General features: G+C 44.0%; 4 protein-coding genes across 5 annotated transcripts; 2 read left to right on the top strand and 2 right to left on the bottom strand.

Moving 5' to 3' along the window:
• Nucleotides 1–5,769: 5,769 nt before the first annotated feature.
• LOC125536476 (GPN-loop GTPase QQT2-like) lies at nt 5,770–9,067 on the top strand. Its single transcript, XM_048699706.1, has 7 exons — nt 5,770–5,994; nt 6,104–6,227; nt 6,364–6,593; nt 6,937–7,227; nt 7,659–7,864; nt 7,929–8,218; nt 8,833–9,067. Exons 1-6 carry the CDS (start codon nt 5,932–5,934, stop codon nt 8,215–8,217), a joined length of 1,203 nt encoding a protein of 400 aa, XP_048555663.1. The 5' UTR covers nt 5,770–5,931; the 3' UTR covers nt 8,218; nt 8,833–9,067.
• Nucleotides 9,068–10,059: 992 nt separating this feature from the next.
• LOC125536457 (non-specific lipid transfer protein GPI-anchored 2-like) lies at nt 10,060–11,587 on the top strand. Of its 2 annotated transcripts, XM_048699694.1 has the most exons (3): nt 10,061–10,628; nt 10,737–10,832; nt 11,287–11,587. In XM_048699694.1, exons 1-3 carry the CDS (start codon nt 10,196–10,198, stop codon nt 11,400–11,402), a joined length of 645 nt encoding a protein of 214 aa, XP_048555651.1. In that variant the 5' UTR covers nt 10,061–10,195; the 3' UTR covers nt 11,403–11,587. The 2 variants fall into 2 exon arrangements, with proteins under 2 accessions (XP_048555645.1, XP_048555651.1); XM_048699688.1 differs by having other exon boundaries at nt 10,060–10,832.
• Nucleotides 11,588–12,690: 1,103 nt separating this feature from the next.
• LOC125521989 (probable prolyl 4-hydroxylase 4) lies at nt 12,691–15,906 on the bottom strand. The gene is made up of 7 exons (XM_048687055.1): nt 15,480–15,906; nt 15,307–15,364; nt 15,104–15,208; nt 14,705–14,762; nt 13,695–13,870; nt 13,463–13,520; nt 12,691–13,353 (listed from the first exon to the last, which is right to left on the bottom strand). Exons 1-7 carry the CDS (start codon nt 15,653–15,655, stop codon nt 13,058–13,060), a joined length of 927 nt encoding a protein of 308 aa, XP_048543012.1. The 5' UTR covers nt 15,656–15,906; the 3' UTR covers nt 12,691–13,057.
• Nucleotides 15,907–17,892: 1,986 nt separating this feature from the next.
• On the bottom strand, nt 17,893–23,326 carry LOC125521985 (type I inositol polyphosphate 5-phosphatase 10-like). Its single transcript, XM_048687051.1, has 12 exons — nt 22,696–23,326; nt 22,137–22,218; nt 21,964–22,039; nt 21,573–21,632; nt 21,381–21,468; nt 21,174–21,278; nt 20,220–20,829; nt 19,723–19,916; nt 19,535–19,643; nt 19,254–19,402; nt 18,433–18,644; nt 17,893–18,303 (listed from the first exon to the last, which is right to left on the bottom strand). The coding sequence occupies exons 2-12, from the start codon at nt 22,164–22,166 to the stop codon at nt 18,278–18,280; spliced, it is 1,659 nt and encodes a 552-aa protein (XP_048543008.1). The 5' UTR covers nt 22,167–22,218; nt 22,696–23,326; the 3' UTR covers nt 17,893–18,277.
• Between the last annotated feature and the right edge of the window lie 1,224 nt (nt 23,327–24,550).

The raw sequence follows: 24,550 nt of genomic DNA, 5'->3' as shown, positions 1-24,550 counted from the left end.
TGAATGCTAAAATTAGAGAGCACTATGCAAGGCGTATGCATATGATTAGTTGATAGCTTATAGGGTTTTTGTTTTCGCAGAAATCTAGGAGCCCCCCTCCATCATCCCCGCCGACCCCCTCCGACCTCGAGGTGAGACCAGCCAAATCTCCATGTCAATATGAGTCCTATAATATGAGTCCTTGGGTTGACTTTAAGTGTGTCGAGTCTCCACCATATATGAAAGGACGAAGAATCCCGACTGTTGTCATGGGGGTAGCTTCTCCTTCGTTCCCGTGATGAATAATAATGATCTAACTTAGGTTTTTTAGTAGATATATTTAATTGTAGATGTTTAATATTTGAATTATGAACATAGGAAATGTCGTAATCGGACGACGAAAGTCTCTCAGAAGAGTGCGACTGGTGCCACGACGACCGAGGTCAGTGCGACAGGCCTCACCTGGACGAAGATCGGCGCTTCAGCATTAAGCTGGAGGAGACCTTCGATATTGAAACGGTACGCAACAATGACAAGTGTTATTTTTTCCATAATTAAGCACGAGTTCAAATATTTCAACGTGTACTTTTCATCTTTTACAATTCGACTAGCTTATCCCATGCCATGCAAGACACTATGTCTTGGAGAGGATGGGTTTTGAAGACCATGAAAGTTTCGAAACAAAGAAAATTCACCTAAGGACCCATCATGGTGTGGATTTTGAAGTAAAGTTGTACAATTCTGAGAGCGTAACCCATTTTGATTGCAAAAACTGGGAAGCACTTTGCAAGATGTATGGTTTTGATGAGGGTATGCTTGTCACCATGGATCTTGGTGATCCTGAAAGCGAGCAAGACAATATGGACATTTGGGTCCTTGTTGATACGCCTCCAATTCTACCGCTATGAGAGTTTCTCAAACATAGTTATTAGCTAATTTATATTGTTTATTTCAAAATAGTTGACAACTTATTTCCATTGACAGCTTATTTTGATTGTTCAAACAATGTGCGGAACATGGTAGACAAAACCCACTACACCGATGGCTCCGAATTAACTTGTCAAGAGAAAAATCATCTGGTCGGATTTTGTACTGATATTGAGAATTACAATATCTACAATCAAACTCCTCAACATTATGGTCAATACGTGCCACTAGTGCACGTGTTGAACTACGGTAACTACCATGGAGATACCCTGGTAAGATTTTTTTACTATTACGACATCCATGCATCTTTTGCATACTTCTAAAACTAGTACATCATTGCTAACTATGAAGTTATTACTATGTTTTTCAACAGAGAATCCCAAAGGATTGTGTGCCTTATTTGATGTATCAGAATGGCAGCCTTCGTGTTTTGAACATATATCCAGGCCATCCTACGAATCTCAACTGTCCATACCGGATTTCTCAAAGAAGTGGAGACATGCTAATCAAAAAATGGAAAAAATGTATGGACAGTCGTAAGGAGGTTCTTGGAAGCAAAAGGAAGCGAAGCGCAAGAATTGGAGACAGGATGATCTCCATTCTCCATAATGGAGAGTCAGGGTCTATATTGTTTTATGTTATTTTACCTTAAAGAGGGTATTTAGGTCCTACCTAATACTGATGATCATGTGCTAAGAACAATTAAGTAGGGTTGGTTCGATGACTATCAAGATGATGATCGTATGACTTGTTATTAATAACAAATAGAAGTTGTATGATGATGATTAGTAGGACTTGTTATTATGATGATGCATGATGCGAGCATGAAGAGTTATTATATATCTGTGGGTGAAATGAACATGGATTGGATTGAAGTGAAGGCAACATGCATGTGGTGCATGTCGAAAGTAGTACAATCCAAACTTGATCAAGTTAGGATTAGTATTACTTTCGACATGCACCACATGTTGCCTCACTTCAATCTAAGTCATGTTTAGGCATAGCAGTAGCAGTAGCACGGAGATAAGAGAGGACACATCTCTCTATTAGCTACCTATACCAACCTAAATTAACCCCCAAAACCCCTAAACCACCTCCTTTAAAAAAACCATCCCCTGAAATGCTGACGCGTGGAAGCTTATTGGTCCCGGTTGGTGCTACCAACCGGGACCAAAGGCCCTCGTGCCTGGGCTCGCCGGAGCGGCCACGTGGAGTCCCATCTGTCCCAGTTAGTATAAGAACCGGGACTAAAGGCCTAGGGCATTAGTAATGACCCTTTAGTCCCGGTTCCCCAACCGGGACAGATGGGCCTTATGAACCGGGACAAATGGCCCTTTTTCTACTAGTGATTTGTTGTGTGGCATGTGCCGATCAAGCTTAAACATTAATGGCCCAAGAATTCTCTGGAAATACTATAGTTAATTTTGGCAAGCTTGGCCTATAAGTATGATTGGGTATAAATATGTTACTTTGTTATTAAGTCGTTGATATATACAAGATGGCATGATGCTCTAATCATGTGTTTGGCCATTCTTCTTCGTTTCTTGAGAAGAATGTGTTTGTCCCATTCATACATTTTAGCAACTCATATGGAACAAAGATGCCCAGTAAGCTAGATTAACTAACCAGGTCATATTTATATTTGGATAATAAGCGAGTATATTATAGCTTGATTTCAGACACATGATTAGAGCGAGTATATATATATATATATATATATATATATATATATATATAGGTAAATTGTTTGGGGCACCTAGGTGCCTGGACACCTAGGGCTGTTATGGCAAGTCATATTAGTTAGTGCATGTCATACAATTGACAAAATGATGGCTTTCCATATTTTGTTTGCATGCATTAGTATCCTAAATGGTCAATGATTTCTTTTCAAAACACAAATAATCTGAACATTCGTACTTGGGTGGGTATATACGTACATGTACCCAAGATATAACCACATGTACATGTTATTTGACCATGATACCAGTTAGTGGGTATTATACCTAACTAAAATATGTATGTGTTGTTTTATACTCAATGAAAATATACACATAAATGTCATACCTTTTAGTGAGTATTATATTGGTGTTATACCCAATAGAAATATACACATAAATATACATACCTTGATGTGAATATACACATGAATAAACATAACTCAATGTTAGTATACACATGAATATCTACGCGTTAGTGTTATACCCAATAAAAATATACACATAAATATACATACCTCGATGTGAATATAAACATGGATATATATACCTCGATGTTGGTATACACATGAATATCTACGCGTCCGTGTTATACCCGATGAAAATATTCACATAAATATATATAACTTGATGCGGATTTTATTTGTATATATCCATAAATTGCACACCTTTTAATAAGTGGTACATGTACCCGAGATACCCACATGTATTTTATTAAACCGTGATACCGGTTAGTGAGTATTATACCTAATAAAAATATGCACGTGTTGATGTTATACCCAATGAAAATATGTACGTGTTGACGTTATACCCGATGAAAATGTATACATGCTAAAAATATTACATGGTCTTTTATTAATTAATTATCTTGCATTTACCATACATGCCAAAAAGTATGATAATTAATTAATTACAATTTCCTATTACAAAAGGACAAATAATGACATGTATTAATTAGACAACGTTATTACTTTCCATAGCAGTAACGCCATGCAAAAAAATAGGAAAGTAATAATGCAGGTATGCATGCCAAATTTAAGCACATCTTATCAGCGAAAGCTAGTAGATCCAACGGCATCTAGGCAAGGAGCATGGGCACCTAGGTGTCCCAAATTGTCGTCCTATATATATATCATAGAAGTGTATGTGCACTTGACACTCGCGCTTGCATTTCATGTGAATTTCTCAAATATATCAAACATTACAGGATATAATCATCTATAAAACATAAGTCCTACTTTGGAAGATGGGAATTTCTCAGACATTAATATGTTACTATGTTGTTAGTTTTGAAGTCATTGTTCTAAGTGGATTGTTTAAAGTTCATTATAATAGCTCATATGGTACAATTTGCTATTGTGTGTTTTCATGTGCTATGTTCATTGCTGATTACTACGACGGGTTGGTCATGTCGTCCAAAGGTATCGTCAAATCCAATGCCATCTACTTCCGGTTCCAGCGCGACTGTTTAGACAGATTTTTTGTGTGTGGTGTGTCTAGTGGAAGTGGAACTACCAGGCCGTTGAACGAAGATAAAGCTCGAGCGGCTTCATTGACGATCTAGAATCTTATGTGGCTTGGAATGGGCGCAAGACGGACGTGCTGCAAGGTGATCAGTGATCACATTATTTTGGTTATTGGCAAATGCAATAGTACCTTTGAAATGTTGATCTATCTTCTTAAATCCAATTATATGTTCATACATGTGTTGTATGGCATGTCTTGATCAAGCCTTAATTGTCCCGGAGTGGCTGAAACTGTCCTAGTTAATTTCAACAAGATGGGTCTTATGTTTGATTGGGCACAATATGTTATTCTGTTGTTACGTTTTTACCTCAATTGATATATACGAGTTTCCGTGCCGCTCTAATCATCTGTTTTTCCCATTGTTTTTTTAGAAGAATGTCTGTTCCCCATTAATATTCCCTCTGTTTCTTTTTAGTCTGCATATAAGATCTAGTCAAAGTCATACTTTGTAAAGTTTGACTAACTTTGTAGAAAAAATATCAACATCTACAATACTAAAGTTATATGGTATGAAAATTAATTTTATGATGCATCTAACGATATTGATTTCATATTGTGAATCTTAATATTTTTTCTATAAACTTAGTCAAAGTTAACAAAGTTTGACTTTGACCAAATCTTACATGCAGATTAAAAAGAAACAGAGGGAGTACATATTAGCAATCCGCTCTAATCATATGTTTTTCCCACATGGGTGCCACATGTCCACCGGAGTACACCGTCCGCCCTTCGTTTGCTAAGATGCTTCGGCGGGCTCTCAACAAAGAGAGTTATTTGTGTGCTCATGTTTGCGAGAGCTGGAATTCAGCGCACCATCTACGGAAAAACCCCAACGATCCCTCTTTGACGAGATCTTTCATAAGGGTCTTGACAAAGCCTTTGTCTAGTGACCAAAGCGTGATACGTGGTGCCTTTGCCAAGTTCTGTACTCGGCATAGTTCTTTTTCTAAGTACAGAACTCGGCAAAGCTTTCGTCATCATTTTAAAAAATCAAATCAATTATCCTTGCAAGAAAACAAATATGTATATATCAATTATATCACCGCCAAATCACATACAATTCCTCAAGCTCAGAAAAGCATCATATATGGTCACACAAGCATCATACCAAGTCACTAAACCCCAATGCGACTAATAAATGTTACATACAATCAAATGATATAAGCAAACAACACAGTTATGATGAGTTGTACGAAGATTATGAAGTTCTTCACCACACTCAACCTGATGTGGCCTGGAATGCAAGCAACAACATTTTAGAGCAAATGTGCCAGGTTCACGTAGACTAAATGGGCCATTTATAAATGGTTATGGAAACCGATGCGGCCTGGAGTGCGGTGTGGATGGGGTTCCAACTGGTCCTGACCATGGGAAGCCCGGTCTGAAAAAGCCCAACACGACCCAATCTTAGGCCTAGATTTTGAGCTCGATGGTCGAGCCCGGACCCATTATTTTTACGCTCTTCTGAAAGGGCCCAACCCAAGGCCCGGCGGGCTTTTACACGTTCGGGCCGGGCTTGGGCCCAAAAAACAGGCCCGATGGCCAGGCCGGGCCCGGGCCTAGGTTTTTTGCCTCAGGTTTGGCCAGGTATAGTTCCAACCCGCAAAAATGCAACGGATCGAACTCACGGGGTTGGGTCGAACCCACACTTGTCACGAACAGGAGCCCTCTTCCCGTCCCCGTACGCCGCACTCCGTTCCCCGATTGGTTCGCCGCCGCCGCCCCCGTCCCCGTCAACCTCCTCGATTCCGGCCGCCGTCTCTCGGCACCACCCGAGCTGCCCATGGACATCGACTCCGAACCGCCCGCCGAGAGCAAGCCCACCCAGATGGACCTCGAGGACCAGGCAAGCCGCCGCCGCCCGCCAACCTTTTCTCGGGGAATTCCCCCATCCCTTTTTTCAGGGTTTTGTTTCTGATTGCCTCTGGGCTTCCTGTCCTGTATGGCGTGCGCAGGCGGACGCCGACGGGAAGGGGGAGGACGAGGAGCTCGCGGACTCCATCGGGAGCCTATCCATTGCCCCCGGCCGCACCAGCTTCAAGAAGAAGCCGGTGGTCGTCCTCGTCATCGGCATGGCCGGTGCGCTCGATTTCGTTCGCCACTATTCAATTTCTACAATTACAGTAGCACGGATGGCCCAGCGAACCTGCGACATGTTAGCTTTTGCTGAGAGATTTTGGGATTGGAAGCTTACTGATCTGCTCTAACAATGCAGGGACGGGGAAGACCACCTTCATGCACCGTCTGGTGTGCCATATGCAGGCATCGACAAACATGAGGGGATACGTGCTCAATCTTGACCCTGCGGTGATGACGCTGCCATTCGGGGCCAACATTGACATCCGCGATACCGTGCGGTACAAGGAGGTGATGAAAGAGTACGGACTCGGTCCCAATGGTGGCATTCTTACCTCACTCAACCTCTTCTCAACCAAGTTTGATGAGGTACCCATCCTATATGTATATCATATGTCTAGAATGGTAATGTGCATCATTGAAATCCTCCTTTAGGCTATATAAAATGGAAGATGACTGAACTGTTTCATGTGTTCTTTTTGGTAATTGATTCATGTCAATTTCTACCATTCAATGTAAACTGTTGCATGAATTGTGCTTAATTTATAGCCTAATGCTGAGCTCATAGAAAATTATTTGATTGCGTGTTGAATAATGCCAACTTCTTTCTGCAAAATTTGTATGCTGCATTTCCGGGTATTTGGGACACGACTTTTCCCTCTATTCTTGTAGTACCATTCAGCTAATGTATGTCCAATATTCATCCTTGTAGGTTATATCTGTTATTGAAAGCCGAGCAGACCAGCTGGATTATGTGCTGGTGGATACCCCAGGGCAGATTGAAATCTTCACTTGGTCGGCTTCAGGAGCTATCATAACTGAAGCTTTTGCATCAACATTTCCAACGGTTGTTGCATATGTGGTTGACACCCCCAGGTCAACAAACCCTGTAACCTTTATGAGCAACATGATGTATGCATGCAGTATCCTCTACAAGACCCGTTTGCCTCTGGTGCTGACATTTAACAAGGTTGATGTAGCCAAGCACGAGTATGCTCTTGAGGTAGGTACACCCTTGTGATGATTTCAGTTTCGCTATTCTTGATTATGTACACTGCTATTGCATTTAGCTACTATCATGTATATTCCATACTGTGTTGTACTCCCTCCGTTCCGAATTACTTGTCGCAGGTATGGATGTATCTAGATGTATTTTAGTTCTAGATACATCCATTTCTATGACGAGTAATTTGGAACGGAGGGAGTACTTGTATGCAGTGTGCACTGGAGTCTGGACCTCTTTTGGCTATTCTTTTGTCATTATGTCACATTTGAGCTGCCATGCTGGCGTGTATGGTTTAGGTTTATCGAACAATCTGTATTGTGAAATGTGAAATATACTTATAAAACAGGGTTTTCATCTGTGACGTGTGTCCATGATGTTTCATTCTTCAAAGTTTTTGTAACTTGGCCTTCAATTTTTTGCTGGACCAGTGGATGCAAGACTTTGAAGCATTTCAGGCAGCTTTGGATTCTGACTCGTCATACTCCTCTTCATTTACCCGGAGTCTCTCCCTTGTGTTGGATGAATTCTACAAGAACCTACGCTCTGTTGGAGTATCAGCGGTATCTGGCACTGGAGTTGCTGCATGTTTTGAAGCTATAGAAGCAAGTGCCAAAGAATACATGGAGACTTATAGGTTTGTCCTCTATGATAGATGCCAAAAAACTTATTAGTTACTCTTATCTAACAATCTTTATCAGGACTGATCTTGACAAGAGGATTGCTGAGAAGGAGAGACTAGAAGCTGAGCGCAGGAACGAGAACATGGAAAGACTGAGAAGAGATATGGAGAAGTCCAAAGGACAAACTGTGGTGCTCAGCACTGGTTTGAAGGACAGAATTCCCTCTTCAGAAATGATGGGCGATGTGGACGAGGAGGAAGAAGAGGAGGCGGTGGAGGATTTCAGATTTTGCGAGATTGATGACGATGATGAAGAAGATGAAGACGAAGAAGGAGAAGATGAGGAAGTGGCTCATTTTGGCCTTTAAGGTACTCCCTCCGTTTTTATTTACTCCGCGTATTAGCTTTGGTCAAAGTCAAGCTTTGTAAACTTTGACAAAGTTTATAGACAAAAATATTAACATATACAATAACAAATCAATACCATTAGATTCGTTATTGAATGTACTTCCACATCATATAGATTTTTTACGGTAAATGTTTATATTGTTTTCTATAAAGTTGGTGACTTCAGTCAAATCTAATATGCGGAGGAAATAAAAACAGTGGGGGTATCTAAATATATTTATAGCACTTCTCTTTATAATGCGCTTTAAAGATGTTGTCATTAGTTGAATATCTATCACAGCCATCCGCGCATTGATTATGCCTGCACTGTGACATAACCATGAACTAAAGGGGTTCGAGTGGTTTTTCTCAAGGGATATACACAGGCTATCTTAATTAATATACGGATTCGCACTTTGTGTGTAGTTTCATTTTGCAAATCTGAAATCTCAGCGAGGGTGGCGTTATAGTGCCGGCTTGTGATGACTTTACAGGTGTTGATAGGATGAGAACTCGAGCTGTTGATTTTCCTATGAATGGAAAGAAGAATCTGTCACTCCATTCTGATGCCATTAAGCTGTCTTACTCTTTGACAGGTTGATGGAATCGAACAGAAGAGGGCGCTTGCTTCTGGAGGACCCTGTCAGGAGTGGTGTTTCTGTTTCGAGGTTATTACGGTGGAAATGAAATGCTGTCGATATCACTCTGTAGGTCGCTGACCGACTGACGCTAGCAGTAGCCTGTAAATCAACCTGCACTACGTCGAACCCGCTGGAATGAATCGATCCCATTCCCATCCGATCGATGAGCTGAATTGGTTTCACGTACGTACTAGGTATGAATTGTCTCCTTGTCCTGTCTTGCAAACAAAACAATCAGCCGCTCTGCCATCACTGTCGATATCACTGGTATGGTAGGGAATTTTGTTGGCAGGCTCCGTGCGTGCAGCCTGTAACATAAATGCTCTCCCCTGATCTGCCATCGCCTCAGCCGTGCACCGCCCAGCGCGACGTGACGCCATTGATTCCCAGGGAGAAAGAAGGCACGCACTCCACTTTGACACTGCTATTTTTTTGCTTGATCTGAATGCCTGCCCGTGTGAGCAAGAACAGCTGTGTGTGCACTGCCATGCACGCATCGCGCATGCCAAAGTCAAACTGTGTCTGTCGTCCTCGTCCTCCTCCAGCCAGGCGTCGTCGACCGGTCGTGGAGTGCGCCGCCGGGAGCGCATTTATCGCCGGACAAGGAAGAAGAAGAGCAGGAGGAGGAGAAGACGGACGTTCCATTCCGTCAGTAATGGGAATGGCGGGATAGATCGACCATCGCGTTCGTTATGAGCAACGGACTGGTTCTAACCGTGCTCTTGCTGCCGTCATTGCCGCCATTGCTAACAAACAGCCTCCAAAGCTAGCAATAGGACACCATCCTCATCCACAACACGTACTGGAAAGCACCATGCACGGGGTCATTATTTCTCCCACGAACTCAATCTCCATTTTGCAGCAAGAATTCAGTGTCCATTGTAGACACACGGAGAGCTTTCTGAGTGGTTGCAGAGCTTGATGGGATGTGAATTCTCGTATCCGCTTCCTGCGGGATTCATGCCAAATTCTCACCAAATTTGTGTTCAAAAAAAAACTAACCAAATTTCACGTGAAATTCCTGCGAATCCTAGAGATAGATATGCATGCCCTTGAAATGCACCGAAAGTTGGCAGCCGCCGCTCGCCACGTAGTCCGCTCATTCGATGGCACACAACATCTGGCTGGTGCAGCCCAGTTGCCACCTCCCCCACGCTGCACGGCTATATAAACGCCACCTCCGATCCGCCACTGCACTACTACACTCCAAGCCGCACCGCTCGCCCGCATCCTCCCTCCCGTCCGCCACCGCATTAATTCGCTCCCACCGCTTCCCAACAAACCCGCCGCCCGCCCTTGACCGCCGCAGGCCGCAGCCATGGCGCTCGCAGCGACGCCACGCCAGCGGTCGGCGCCGGCCGTGCTGGTCGCGGCGGCGCTGCTCTCGCTTTCACTCTCACTCTCATGCGCGCAGGCGCAGGCGCCGCACGTGGCGGTGCCACCCTCGGCTCCCCCGAAGGCGGCGGCGGCGGCGGCGCCGGGCCCTGCCGCGGGGCTGAGCGCGGCGTGCCTCAACTCGCTGCTCAACATGACGGACTGCCTGCCGTACGTGCAGGCCGGGAGCAAGGCGCGGGCGCCGGACAAGCCGTGCTGCCCGGAGCTGGCCGGCATGGTGGGCTCCAACCCCGTCTGCCTCTGCGAGCTCCTCTCCGGGGCCGCCGACTCCCTCGGCATCGCCGTCGACTACGCCCGCGCGCTCGCGCTCCCCGGCGTCTGCCGCGTCGCCACCCCGCCGCTCAGCACCTGCGCAGGTAGTAATAAACTAACTCGAGCCCTTCCGCTGCAGGTTGCCGCTGGATTTGCTGCTCTACGAGTCTCTATTGAGGTGGATTTGATCTGTGTGGATATTATTCTCGCAGCAATGGGATACAATGTTCGTCTGGGCCCATCTCCGGCGCCCGCGCCGGGATCTCCCTCGCCCATGTCGCCCGGCGACAGCCCGCAGTACCCTGCTGGTAAGCGCCGCCGCATGCAGTACTAGTAGAATTTCAGTTGTGGCTTCAGTTTAATAATTCTTTCTGGCTGCCCAAGAGTCAAAGACCAAGAGGAATGATTAATTACAAGAAATTGATAGTACTAGATACTCCCTCCGTTCGGAATTACTTGTCTCGAAAATGGATGTATCTAGAACTAAAATACGTCTAGATACATCCATTTTTGCGACAAGTAATTCCGAACAGAGGGAGTATTAGTTAAATATAATATATATATATACATAAATAAAAGAAGAGAAAAACCGAAGTAAGGCTGAAGCATTCAGTGGCCACATGTATGCTCGTAGGTGCAGAGTATAGACACAGTTTCAGTTCACGTGCTTGTCATCACGTACTAGTGCCATGGAGCAGAGTACTGCAGTGGTATAGTAGGCGTACAACTAATATACTCCTGTATATGCCATCTCCGTCGCAGGTCCTTCGCCGTTCGCCTCGCCGCCGGCGTCGCCGAAGCCCAGCCACGCCGCGCGCAGCATCCACGCCGCCGGCGCCCTCGCCGCCTCCTTCGCCGTCGGGATCGTGTTCTTCTAAGCGGACAAGGCCAGCGAGGCTGTTCATCCTTCGATAAAAAAACTGTCGCGTGAATGATTGGCATGCTTCTCAGTGTGTGCTAGTACTCCAGTATGATGATTCTAGGTAGTAGATAAATACAGTACCAGTTATTTCCGGCCAACATGTTATGTGCTATGCTAATCAATTGATCCGTCGCTCACTCATAAACTCGTTCGTGACCTGAGGTGTAGCAACTCTCGATAACATTGTCGTGTGCGCATGCGCCCTCGCATCACACCTTCCTCGTGACGCCGAGCCGTGGCCCGAACAAACATCAGTCGCATCAACTAAGCGTGCCCCCGTCCGGTTGCCATGCTCCATTACAGCACGAAATTCCTTCTAATTTCGTGCTGTACTCTACTAACACGGTACATTACGTATGAGTGCATGAATGTATGCTCAATCATTCATATCGCGGGGACATTTAGATGAGATTGTCAGATCAACCCTAAAAAATCATATTTAGATGTTCTTTAAAAATCTGAAATTATTTGAGTACATCCATGTGGGGTATGTCTGCAACTCCGGAAAAAAAATCAGCTGAAAACTCGATGTACATTTAGAGATTCAAAAAAGACAAATTCAAATGCGAACAGTGAAAGCGTGGGTGAATAGCACTTTGATATTATTCAAATTCGATTCTTTTTTGTTTCCATTAATGTAAGTTGAATTAGGAGCTGAAACTTTTTTGAGATTGTACATCAAACGTTGATGTGTCTACACAATTTTTCAGAATCTTTGAGCATGTTTTTCTTTTCAAAAAAATCGATCTCATAGATCTCACACAAAGTCTCCCCCTTCGGTCGCAACCTCGCAAGTCAGGCAAGGCGGCAACCGCAAGGTGGCTACAGTAGTAGCCATTTCCGCATTTCGGGGGCGATGAAGAATTGAATTCAAGGCACTTTCTGCGGTTGCAATGAATGAAAGGCATCACCAGCCAGCAATCCCTCTCGTGATCCAGACGAGAGGCATTCAATTCCCTCATCTGCAGCAGTTCCGTGCAAACCGCCTCCTCTTCAGCATCATCACACCACGGGCAAGCGCCCAACGACATTCTCTTCTGTGCACATGAATGATTCAGGGGGTGTTTAATTCAGAAGTTCTAGGACTTTTTCTAGTCTCAGGGACTAATCAAAAAAGACTCTTCAGTAGAGTTTTTTTTCTAGTCCCTGTAGAAAAAGTCCCTCCTGTTTGGTTCCTAGAGACTTTTTAGGGATTTTTTCTAGTCTCTGGGACTAAAAAGTCCCTGAACCAAACACCTCCTCAGTTCGTTGTAATAGTGCCACAGTAGTCAAATTCAGGGCGTGTTCGTGCTACATATATATACTAGTATAGCACAAGAGTGCGAAAAGAGATTACAGTCCCTACAGTCTACCCACACAAAACGGCACCACAAGCTCATGAAACCTGTCATGGACCAACTCTAACAATCAACCCATCTCTGCCTGCCTAGCACAAATCAATAAATAAACATTGGTAGCCAGGAACCAGCTTGTCATCAGGGAGTAACAAGAAACCGGTACCATCTGGACGACCAAACCTCGGGACACCAGCTCAGTTCGACCCGCCATTGCCGCTCCTTCATGAACCCCAACTCCAGCAACAAGCGGCGTTCCAAGGATTCCATTCCAGCGCTAACACACGTTGCAGCTCCTTCTACAGTGACCGGGCAGCGCCGCGGTTCCCACCATGTACGCCGGGTTCTTCGTGCACTCTCCCAGCGCCGCCCACTGCGAGCAGCTGTTGCTGTTGTCGGTGCAGTTGCCTGGCATGTGATAGACCTTGTCGAACGAGGCCACGCGGATCCATTTCGTGGCAGACCATTTCTCCCCCTTGATGACCTCGCATCCGCCATGGAGGCTCGACGGGTCTGTCTCCGCGTCGGGGCGAAGGTTGAAGAACAGAAGGGCGTCCCCTTTTCGTGGTTTCACTAAGGAACGATGGATACAGGTGCATGTCAGTCAAGAAATGTTTCGGGTGTCTAATTGATAACTCGGGAATTAGGACCGCCAAAAAGGAAAAGAGCACGAAAATTATACCTGCAAGTCCTTTCTGTGCACATTCTGACAAATCTTTATGGTGTGATCCTTTACGTGCCTGTTTGACAAATGAATAGGCATATCTAGGAATAAGTACAGGAGTCATCGCAAAAATAGAAGTACAGGAGAACACTACGGTGCTAATGGCTACTTGCGACTGGCTCAGACGAAAAATCAGCAATCTGACACATTTTCTATCTTATTGAGCACCACCACTGTGAAGAAAATTTACCTTGGCTAAGGGGAAAACCGTTTCCCCTCCTTCTGCAACGTCTGTCAAGTACAAGAGTACAGTAGCTACACGATGTCCACCACGGATAGTGTTAACACTGTCGGTGAAGAAATCATGGTGCGGTTCATACTTCTCACCACGCTTATATCTTAGAACTTGCATATCTTCGCCGTTCTCTGGTCATTTTATAACACTTATAAGCAAAACTGAAAACAGTAAGACTCTCAGACCCTTGAAGTTCAACTTTCTACCATCCACATAAAATTGGAATATATAAACAGAAGTGCAGCAAATAAATAACCCTGAAAAATCCTCTTTATCAAGCCCAGGATTTTTATGACATGACATTCAAAGTCCAAACTAATGCTAATGCTCAACGGCAAAAGGTGTTGTAGTGCATTGGGTTTGAGTGTTTGACACCACAACAGATACATGATACACCACGTAGCTGTTCTACAGGTTCTCAAGTCAAATGTGGACATGATCAAAGAGGGTAAAACACCATGGCTCTTAACCCTTTGCATTGAAAACTTGTGCAAAGCACAAAATACAATTAGGAAAACAAATGGAAATGGTGAACATAGTGTGTGACATGTTGTGGTAGTTTGAGCATAGAATTTGGCCAACTAGTACAATGTCGTAGGGTAACTAGGACAGTATGATGTTTTAGCTCTTTTTCTACACCTTGAGCTGCTAGATGCACTTGTATCTCCGTGTGAAGTGAATTTGTACTTCATACTCTTTTCTCAACTTTTTTAGAGAACTCCTTTCCTAACTTGATGGAAAGGCAAAAGTTCTACCTCTTTTGGACATTTTTTATGTTTCTATGAAGATCTGTCCACAGTTTGGTTAGGTCCGTTGGACTGGATTCTAACCAGCTAAAAAAAGTTCTTCCCCTATCAAACTCAAATACAATTCACAAATGGAACATATTTTTATTCTCTACAACTGCAATAATAAGCACCCCCGAAATGCATGAATAGAAAAGTGCAATGTTATTGTCTCACAACCTTTTGGAAGAAATGTCCATGCGGCAATTTTATCCTCTATACCAGCAACAATTGGATCCTACAAGTTTGGACATGATTGGTCATCGGATGAAAAAATTGATCATCAGAAGAAAATACCTGAACTGTACTGTACTCCTGGACCCCAGCTATGGCTAGTCACTAAATAAACAAGATATTGTTCCCTTGAGAAATAAAAGAACATGAAGAGTACATATATAGACAGTGCCCTATAAGAGAGTACATATGACATATGAGTAATTGCTATGGAACATGAAAATTGTAGTACTACATAAGATGCTGAGCTCAAATTTCAGATGAAACATGCAAGAGAGATGACCAATCCATGGAATTTTCTTTTCTAAGATATAATGCCTATGAGCTGAAAAGCAAATGGCCGACCTGGCCCTTGCCGATGAAGGTGCCGGAGCTGGTGCGGACCTCGCTGAGCTTGCTCTTGCCGGACGTGTCATCGGCGACCGCCGACCTCTTGAGCTCCGCCCTGGCCTAAACAAGCAGGAGAACCCCAGAATCAGACACAGCCCCCACAGCAATAGCTCTCTGAGTTTCTATGGGGGACTGGGAGCAGCGGGAGAAGCACTGACGAGGGAGACGAGGTGGTTGGCCTCGTCGTCGGTGAGGAAGTGCGGGTAGAGGAAGGCCCTGCGCAGGCCATCAAGCACGTATCAGCCGTCTGGTTGGACGACCCCGCCCAAATCGAGATCGGAGGCGAGATGAAGCAAGGCGAGCGCAGGGGCGGTGGAAAAAATCGGCTGACCTGGGATGCCAGGAGATCTGCCTGGAGTGGTGCGGGTAGACGACGGGGGCCGGGTACACGGAGCTGCCCCTTCCTCCGCCGCCGCCGCCGCCCCCGGCAGCGCCGCGGCGGCCGACGAGGAGGAGGATGACGGCGAGGAGGGACAGAGCGGGGCCAGGAAGGGGAGCCCGCGCCATCGCAGTTAAGCCGACCTCTCCCTCTTTGTCTAGCCGACGCCGGCGACCAATGGAGGCGGGGTGGCGGAGAAGACGCCGCGGCGACGGCGGCGGTGGCGGCGAGGTGGAGCCTGGGAGTGGTCGCCAGTGGCCACGCTTCAGGGGGAGGGAGGGAGTGGGGGACTGGGCTGCGAGGCGGGAGAGATCCGCGCCGCTCACGTGGCAGAATCCGACGATCCAACGGCCGTCACGCAGCGAAGAAACGTGCGCGCACGCCCGGCGAAATCATGGGGGGCACCGACCGCCAAACGTGCGCACAGAGATGTCGTGTTCCACTGGCCCCGTGGAGTTTTTATTTAGAGTTGTACAAAAGTCTGCATCAAATTTTGATATTATAGTGGTAGCTTTGAGTTGAACATCGACTTTCTGCCTGGAAAAACCCTTCTCATCTTTGAAATCAGCGCCTCGACCACATCCGGGACGCTTGATGAAATAATTGTGCGTGAAAGTCGGGGTCGACGACGTGGTGAGAGCACCGGACACCGCCGTCACGGCCATAACCGCCGATTTAAAGTAACCACTACACGTAGCAATATGTTTATCAAAAGCTTAGATGCGATGTCTATTCAGAATTTGTATTTAAAACCATTTGATTCAGCACGTACGATATGGTGCTTTTCACGAGAACGTGCCAAGTTTACGACTCGAACCGAGGTGGGTTGGTTCCATCATAAGAAAACTAACCATCTAAACTAGGCTTAGTTTGTGTGTTCCTACACTACTTGTGGACCTGGTTTTCAGGTTAAAACACCCCTTTCATTTGTGAAATCTTGTGTTTTGTTGACTGAACTTAAATCGCAAGAAGCTTTTATGGCATTGGTAGTGATGCGATGATTTTTGGTAAAAGGAAAAAGGATGCGATGGAACAATTGGAAGTAACCAATTAGGTTTACGACGAAACCTAGAAATCGATCACTGATCCAATTTGACTACCTCTACGGGATAGACCTCAACAGAAAACTGTTGAGTAACGGCAGCAAGTGATTGAGTTCAGTAGTTCCTCATAGAAAATTATTGGCTCTAGAGATATGGTAATATGGAGAAGACAAAATTGTAAATTGTGGATATAATATTTCTGAACTCAAATCATTTTATCATTCTGCATCATCTATTTCTTCCGACTTACTGCCCACGAACGTTTTTCCTCTACTTTGCTTGGAGCAAAGCTTTCCTCAAATACCAGCCAAGAACAGCAGACAAACAGCGGCAACAGATGCAATTGGCTGAATGAGGTCACGAACATAAAAGGCAGGGGAAAAAGCAATAATATGAATAGCACTCACAAGAAATGACCATCATACTGATATTGTGTTCATTCACAAAATGGAAAATCAAGGTGAGAAAAAACCCTACACTGTTCTGGTTTGGATATCTGCTCATTTGGTTTCTTAGTCGGTTTAGAGTCGAGTTCTTGCAAACTTGTTCTGGAATATTGTTTGATTTCTTTAAATGAAATCGGAGGGGAAACCCTCTTTTGCTAAAAAAAAACATTTTGATCGGATGCCTTGTTTTAGTGCAACAAAAATTTTGCGGGTAAATTCACAGTGTCCATACAAGCAGCACCGGCTAGCTCTAAAGAATCTGACGGGCCACAACCAATCCAAGTCATAGTTCTGCCCTCAATTCTAGCAAATTTAGCTAAGCTCAAACTTGCGGTTATCACAATATCGCGTAAAATACTTGCCAAGCCTCCAATTTGAATTTCAAGCCATCCGACTCAAGACCGCATTACACGATGTTTATCGCACGAATATATCCTTACAATATTTGTAGACCCAATCTTCAAGTTAAAATGCCTCTTTGATTTGTGAATTTTTCTGTTTGTTGCCTGAATTTAACTGTTCCATATAAAAACCATATGAGTTGAAGCGCCCTTGCTGCTTGTGTGGTTTTATGTGTAAATTCGCAAGTGGCTTTTATGGCATGGGTAGTAATGCATATATTCTTTCGTAAAAACAGAAAAATGTGGTTGAACACGAATTGTGAGAATAATTATTCCTGAACTCAGATCCTTTTATCATTCCGCATCATCTATTTTGGGCTTACAGGTCATGAACCAAGTTCAAGAATTATGTGCTTCCTCTTTGAAAAGAAACATGTGGACTTTATTTGGGGCTTTCCCTCTACTTTTACCAAATGAGATCACGAACACAAAGCAAGGGAAAAAAAGGAAGAATATGAATAGTATTCACAAGAAATGACCATCACACTGATCTTGTGTATCAAGATGAGAAAGAATGTATTGTACAATTTGATTGGATGCCTTCGTTCAGTACAACTTTGCTCCAGACAAAACTCAAGCTTGACACATCTACAACTACAGTGGTTTGTAAGACACAACTTGCAAAACTGTGCAGAGGCTTTCTTGCTCTACCGAACAAACAAAAAAGAATATCGTGGGAATTTTTGAAGTATATAACCTAATCTTGCCATTGGAAAACTACATGTGATTACATTTACTGTACAACATAATAATCACCTTTCTCTTTGTGAGAAAACAATTTGCTGGAAACAGATACCAAGCAGCAGCCGCAGAAAGTTTCCTCAGCACCTTCCTCCATGAGTGGCATGACATGAGCCGATTTATTTTGTGGTTTTGGTCCCAGCACCTGCAGTGTTATTATGATCATACTTATTAACTTGTCTATGCATATACTGGAGTTTCCATTGCTTTATGTAAACTTTCATAGGTGCGCTTTATTTTGCACATATTAACTGAAAATAAAGAAGGTGCACACCTTTGGTAACCTTATTCTTACTCGTCGGTAAGAGCTCTTCAGCACCAATTCTAATATTAGTGTTAGATGTGCGCCTCTTTGATTTGCCGTCCAGCAAATACACTTCCACAGTGAATGATCCACAGACAGGACGATGGTCAGAAAATTTAGACTCCCCACGGAAGTAGGATGACTGCGCAATCCCATCTCCGTGCCATAGTATTCTATCACACCTGAACAAGTTGAACTACTTAGCTTACATGAACTGATAACTCATTAATACTCCCTCCGTCCCATAATATGAGCATTTTTTACACTAGTGTAGTGTCAAAAACGCTCTTATATTATGGGATGGAGGGAGCGGTTCATTGTATAGTTAGGTCTTAAATTGCAAGACAAAAAGATACATCAACTGAAATGTAGACTGAGATTTTTTAAACATCCTCTTTGTAAGTTATGTGATGATGTGAATAGTTCTATTGTTTTTGCTTCCACAACTTTAACCAATATGCTTGTGCTAATATACCTGGTTTTATCTCAAGAGAACAAACTATGTCTAAGCTTCTTCTGGCACACAAAGATGGGCATGCATGATTATTGAAGTCATACACAGATATATAATATAATTTGTGGTCATACCGTCATAATTAATTAGTAATACTACTCCCTCCGTTCATTTTTATAAGTCGTTTAGACAACTGAAAATGAGCTACTTCGCACCCTGTCTGAAATGTCTTCAAGGCCTTATAAAAGTGAACAGAGGGAGTACTAAAGGTTTTCATGGCTGTTAAAGTAGGAGTTATTTGTAAGATAAAATGAATTAATATGAACAAGATAAATACCAGGCTGGGGTTCTCCTCTTTTTCTTTGAGGTTGCAGTTTCTCCAGAATAAGAATCTGAGTTAAAAGTGTACTTGTATGTGGGGGCAAAATATATCTTCTCTTCGCTCCAACCCCTGAATACCCTTCCAGAATCGCGCTCAGTGTTAAGCTGAAAATGAAAATTCTACAAAGTCAAGTCTTTTCTCATTCCATTACTTTACTTGCTTAGTTCCTCGTTGGGGAAATTGAGTTGCGCTCAACTAATTACAAAAAAATGGGCACCATTTTTTTAGGTGCTTACTTGATCCTTTTGAAAAAGGGCATCCCAGTTATTTTCCGTCAGAAGTTTCTTGGTATCTTCATAGCTCAAGGAAATACGGTAGTTCAGATCCCCCAACCATATCACCCGGCTAAAATAAATAGCACAATAATCAGATAACAGCACAATAAAATAAAAGCTTTAAAATAATTGTAGCATTAGTATCTTACTCATGGTCAATAATTTTTTCAGGGATTCTTTGCCCAGCTCTTCTGCAAATTCTTGGAAACTGTGTGGCCCTCAGTATCTCTAAAACATCTGAGTTGCGCCGCAACTCGTCGCCTTCTTTCTCACCTGAAGCCAAATGGCTACAGATGAAACAAAAGCTTGTCTGGTGCAGTGTCATGCTCACTGATATACATCCCTGAAGCCAAAAGGTAAGTGCAAGGCATAAAAGAATTAAGGGATCTACCATTTAGGATGCTTCAGAGTTTTTTCCAGTTCTGTTTTTTTGGCGGAGTTGTTATTGTTGTAGCCAAATGTTGAATCCGATAAAGAACATGATACAGGAAACAAAGCATGAGCATAGTACTACATAATTGTCTTTGTTAATGTCTTTGCAACTATCATAACATTTTATCTCGCATCTTTAGTTCCATAAAAATTTAGGGCATGCTACACCTTGCATAATCAAAAGGAATTACTTGGATACAGATTCAGTTCTAACCTTGTTTCCAAGATAACCCATTACTCCACGGCCTACACATGATGTCCTCACATGACCGATATGCGGCACTAGTTCTTTCTTTGCCCATACTGTAACAAAAATACCAACCATTCGTTTGCAAGATATGAGGTTATATTTTAGCTGGTCACTAGAGGCAGAAGCAGACGAAATCACTCCATCAACCACATAACCAGAAGCATTATTTGATCTGTCATCAACTTCATCTTCTTCCGAAGAGTCGGTCTCATTAATGTATGCTTGTGGGCATCCAAAGCAAGCATCTTTGTAGGATTTCCTGGGCATTTCAACTGAGCAGTTGCAGATCTTGAGCAGTTTTCTCTGAGTTGGCATGTAAGGCTTCCTGATAGACTTTAAGGAGGACTGGAAGATTGCAGAACCAGAGCGGTTGGAGAAAGAAGCATCAAGGTTCGATGAAGATCGAGAAGAGGTTGAATCAAGGGATAGAGATGGCTTGTGACAGAAGATATCAGCATCCCCGTCAACTGTTCTGTTTAGCGTGCGGTTTATAAGAGCAAGCCATCTTGCAGCTGGTTCGTTGTCTTCGATCACAAGCACATTACCAGCATTGAGAGGGACAATTTCCTGAAAACTGTGTGAACGATAGAAAAAAGACGTAAGAATGTTGTCTGTTCACTGCAACAAGCCAATTTAACTCCAAGGAAAATACAGCTTATTGTGATAAAGATTAAATGCCAGAATGTCAATAACACCCAAAGGACTGTAAGAAACAAAAAAAAAAAGGAAAGCATAACATACTGTTTTTTATTAATTTACATTTAGTACGAGTTTATGAATAGGGGGAGTGAAATGTACAGAAAGTATGTAAGTCGATCACTGCGTATTCTTCTATGAATTTTCGGCACCGCAAGTCTGCAACTACTAGTATTGACAGGCGTACATTTCAGAACTGCGAGAAACAGATGGATTACATACCCTAAAACATAAATATCTGAGTGGTCATCTGCAGGAATGAAGTCGTCCAGATTCAACTCAGCGGTAGGTGTGTTTCCTCCAACGTTCCATGTAGAAATAAATACCCTGTATAATGAGTGAATTTAAATAAAATTCAAGAGACCAATATGATTTCCAACTATAGAGTGACACATAACTGAAAATGCAAGTTTGGCTGTTTGACCTGACCTAAAAGATTCAGTTTTTATGACACTTGGAGAACGGGCTAGAAAATGGCTCAGACGCATGCTCCGAACTTCGCGCATGCTCCTAACTTCTGCTTCCAATTAGTCCAAAGAAACACAAGAATAAGACAGTCAAATAAAACCAGCAGCATCCAAAGAGTGATCCAGTGCAGCAAAGTGCCAGATAGAAAGCTACCTGAAAGTGGTCTGAATGGGGAAGAAGATTGCGCCTTGGAGGAGCTTGGTGCAGATTTAACTACAGATGAGTAGATGACAAGAGAACATGGAACAGTATCATCACGAAATCCTATTAACATTGTACCGAATTCGATACAAAATGTCAAAATGTGTAATTCTTGAATCTTGAACACATGAATTCTAGCATATTCCATTGAACTGGCTGCTTCTTCATAGCATGGATTATACGAAGTTGACAGAGGCTCAATGGACTTAATGAACTGACAACCAACTTAACAAAAAAAAATGAACCCAGATGAGCTAAATTTTGATAAAATTATGCTCATCTATTTATTACTACAAGACAGTGACTCGGTTATTCAGCTTCCAAAAGAATTAAGATTAACTACCAGCAGAGGAGCTTGGACGGTCTGTCTTCTTCGCGGCTTTCTTATCTTTCGCCCCGAATATCTTTGGACGACAGCCCTGGAGTACAATGATGTAAAGCCAAATACTTCAGTCAATGATGTATCTCTGAAACTAAGAAAGAGGAGCAAAATGGGGTGAAACAAGAGACACGAACCTTCATCTTTTCATCATCTGGAAACGCCATTCGCTTTGAAGTCCGCCGAAGACAACCGAAGCTTATTATTCCAGGCTCAAATCTGATCACATTATTGGATAGAAATTAAAGATTGCGCGGTTCATCTCAAGGAAATACTAATTAGATGAACAGGGGGATAACTCTGACATCAGCACAAATAAATAGGGGAAAGAAAGCATGTGCATGCACTTGTCCCAGAAAATAAAAAGGGAATGAAGGAGAATATTTACACCCCAAAAGAACCTCCTGGATCTAAATTGTTGTTCAAATTCAAATTCAAATCCCCACACTCTAGACCTGAAGAACTGAAGTATGGCCCAAGCCAGAATAAACAGAAACCTTTCACATCAAAAACAGCCCCCACATCCACAGAGGATGCTCTTTCCCAAAAGTAGCCTGCCTATCTGTATCTGACACACGGGATCTTGAGAATCCACTGCACATTACAGCTCGCAACAGAGGCAGGGATGAACAGGAGACAGAACAGCACGAAATGAAACAGAAATCACAGCAGTGCGGAGGCGAAGCAGGAACCCACCGAATCGGCAGCAGTTTCGCCGGCACCAGCAAATCCGGCCACCGCAGCGCCGCCCGGGAGAGCCGTGGACTCGATCCCTCCTCCCCCACCAGAGGCGCAGGGCCCTCCTCCTAAATTAGCCAAGAAGGGGCTAGGCCAACGACTCCTCCCCGTAACCACCGGGAAGGCCGCGACAAGAAAGGCGAGGCGGATAGGGGGGAAGGGAAGAGGAGCGGCGGCGCGGGCGCGGAGACGACGACCCCTGGAAGCCGGGGCGGGGTCTGCAGGTGCGGGAGGCGCACGGTCGAGGAGGGCACGGCGGCCATTACCTAGGCCGGCCCCGCACCCCACCCCCACCCGGCCCGGAGAATTAAACTATTCTCCCCGGACAACTGTCCCGTACTACTGTGCGCAGCAGCGGCAGCGCCGTCCTCCTACCCGAGAAAAAAGAATTCACCTCCCCCTCCGCGGCGTTTGTTTACGGGCGGCACGACGCGGCATGAGCACGGCGGTGGTGGGGGTGGACCATGGGAGGGAATGAGGAGGAGCTTGAGCGGCGCACGTGCGGCGGGATTGATTGGATTTTGGCGCGCGGCGGAGGAAAGGTGGTGGTGGTGGTGGAGGCGGTTTGGGTTCGTTAGTTGGGCTGGGAACCTCTCCCTGTCTGCTGCCGGTCAACGGCGGACGCAAGGACAAAAGGCCAGGCTTATTTTATGTGGTGCTTCGTTGGTTCCGTGTCTGAGACTTTCTTTCTTTGCCCGGCCATGGCTCATGGCTGGCTTTTGGTTGAATCATTCCTTCCATTTCCTGGTGGTGGTTCCTCACACATCACAAACAAGAAAAAAAGCACACCAATGTCAAACGATTGTGTTTGTGCTCAAGTACTTTGGTGCCATATAGGATGAGGCTTGGGACTTGGGAGGACTGGTTCTGAAGAGCGACTCGGAAAAGGCTCAACACGGTCTAGGGTTGAAATGTGGACCATGTCAAAGGTTGAGGGGTGAAATTTCTTTTCTTTTCTGGAACAAACCGCGTTTTACCTACTGCTTATTTTACCTTATTCAAAAATAGAAGTATTTTTTATGGGTTAATTAGCTAAATGCCACTCCAATTATGGTGATCCATAAAAATGCCACTGCAATTTTTGCAAACTTTGATAAACGCCACTGCAGACTTCGAAAAATGCCACTGAAAATGGCATTTTTCAAAGTTTGAAAATTGCAGTGGCTTTTCTCGGAATCACCAAATTTGGAGCGGCATTTATCAAATTAACCCATTTTTTATTGATTAATTGCCAACCATCAGGACGATATACGCATAGAAGATTTAGGCTCACATCTCAAAATAAACTTAGGAATAAACTCACTGGATAATAAATCGCTCTCATGGCAAGGGGAGAAGCGACGCTTTGAGCTTATGTCGCAATATGAAGAATAAATCGTCACTTTTTTTTGAATAATAAACCGTCAAATTGGTCAAACATAAATTGTCATGATTAGCGGCGTGCACATCACAAGGGGCGTAGACAAGCCCCATACTAGAGGGACACGGCGTGGGGCGTGACGACGATGTACCTGGTCCATTTTATGCACTGTTCAGCACTAATTAGCCTTGATTGGTTCGATTGCTGCACACCACCACCACCTTGTGGTCCTTATCGAAGTGTATTTTCAACTAACATCATCTATATTACATGGCAATACTCGCGCCACGACGTTTTGCTCGCACGCTCGATGGGAATAGGCGGCATCAACTGACAGCGACAAAAAGAAATTAGAACGGTAGTGATGTATAAAAGGTCAATTATGGTAACCTTGCACATTAAGGCTAACCATGTGTCCACATCGCTTATTAGAATCTGAATTGGATGCTAACT

This window comes from Triticum urartu, chromosome 1, assembly GCF_003073215.2.
Source record: "Triticum urartu cultivar G1812 chromosome 1, Tu2.1, whole genome shotgun sequence".
Taxonomy (NCBI): Eukaryota; Viridiplantae; Streptophyta; class Magnoliopsida; order Poales; family Poaceae; genus Triticum; species Triticum urartu.
The sequence above is the reverse complement of the archived record's forward strand: the minus strand, read 5'-3'. Positions and strand labels throughout refer to the sequence as shown.

Coding starts and splice junctions, on each gene's coding strand:
- LOC125536457 (XM_048699688.1), top strand. CDS start 10,196: ATGGCGCTCGCAGCGACGCCACGCCAGCGGTCGGCGCCGGCCGTGCTG. Junction 10,833..11,286: donor CAGCCCGCAGTACCCTGCTG/GTAAGCGCCGCC, acceptor TCTCCGTCGCAG/GTCCTTCGCCGTTCGCCTCG.
- LOC125536476 (XM_048699706.1), top strand. CDS start 5,932: ATGGACATCGACTCCGAACCGCCCGCCGAGAGCAAGCCCACCCAGATG. Junction 6,228..6,363: donor CCTCGTCATCGGCATGGCCG/GTGCGCTCGATT, acceptor CTAACAATGCAG/GGACGGGGAAGACCACCTTC. Junction 7,228..7,658: donor AGCACGAGTATGCTCTTGAG/GTAGGTACACCC, acceptor TTGCTGGACCAG/TGGATGCAAGACTTTGAAGC.
- LOC125521985 (XM_048687051.1), bottom strand. CDS start 22,166: ATGGCGTTTCCAGATGATGAAAAGATGAAG. Junction 21,279..21,380: donor ATAAAAACTGAATCTTTTAG/GTCAGGTCAAAC, acceptor CTCATTATACAG/GGTATTTATTTCTACATGGA. Junction 19,644..19,722: donor GAAAAAATTATTGACCATGA/GTAAGATACTAA, acceptor TATTTATTTTAG/CCGGGTGATATGGTTGGGGG.
- LOC125521989 (XM_048687055.1), bottom strand. CDS start 15,655: ATGGCGCGGGCTCCCCTTCCTGGCCCCGCTCTGTCCCTCCTCGCCGTC. Junction 13,871..14,704: donor ATGGACATTTCTTCCAAAAG/GTTGTGAGACAA, acceptor TAAAATGACCAG/AGAACGGCGAAGATATGCAA. Junction 13,521..13,694: donor CGGTTTTCCCCTTAGCCAAG/GTAAATTTTCTT, acceptor TTTGTCAAACAG/GCACGTAAAGGATCACACCA.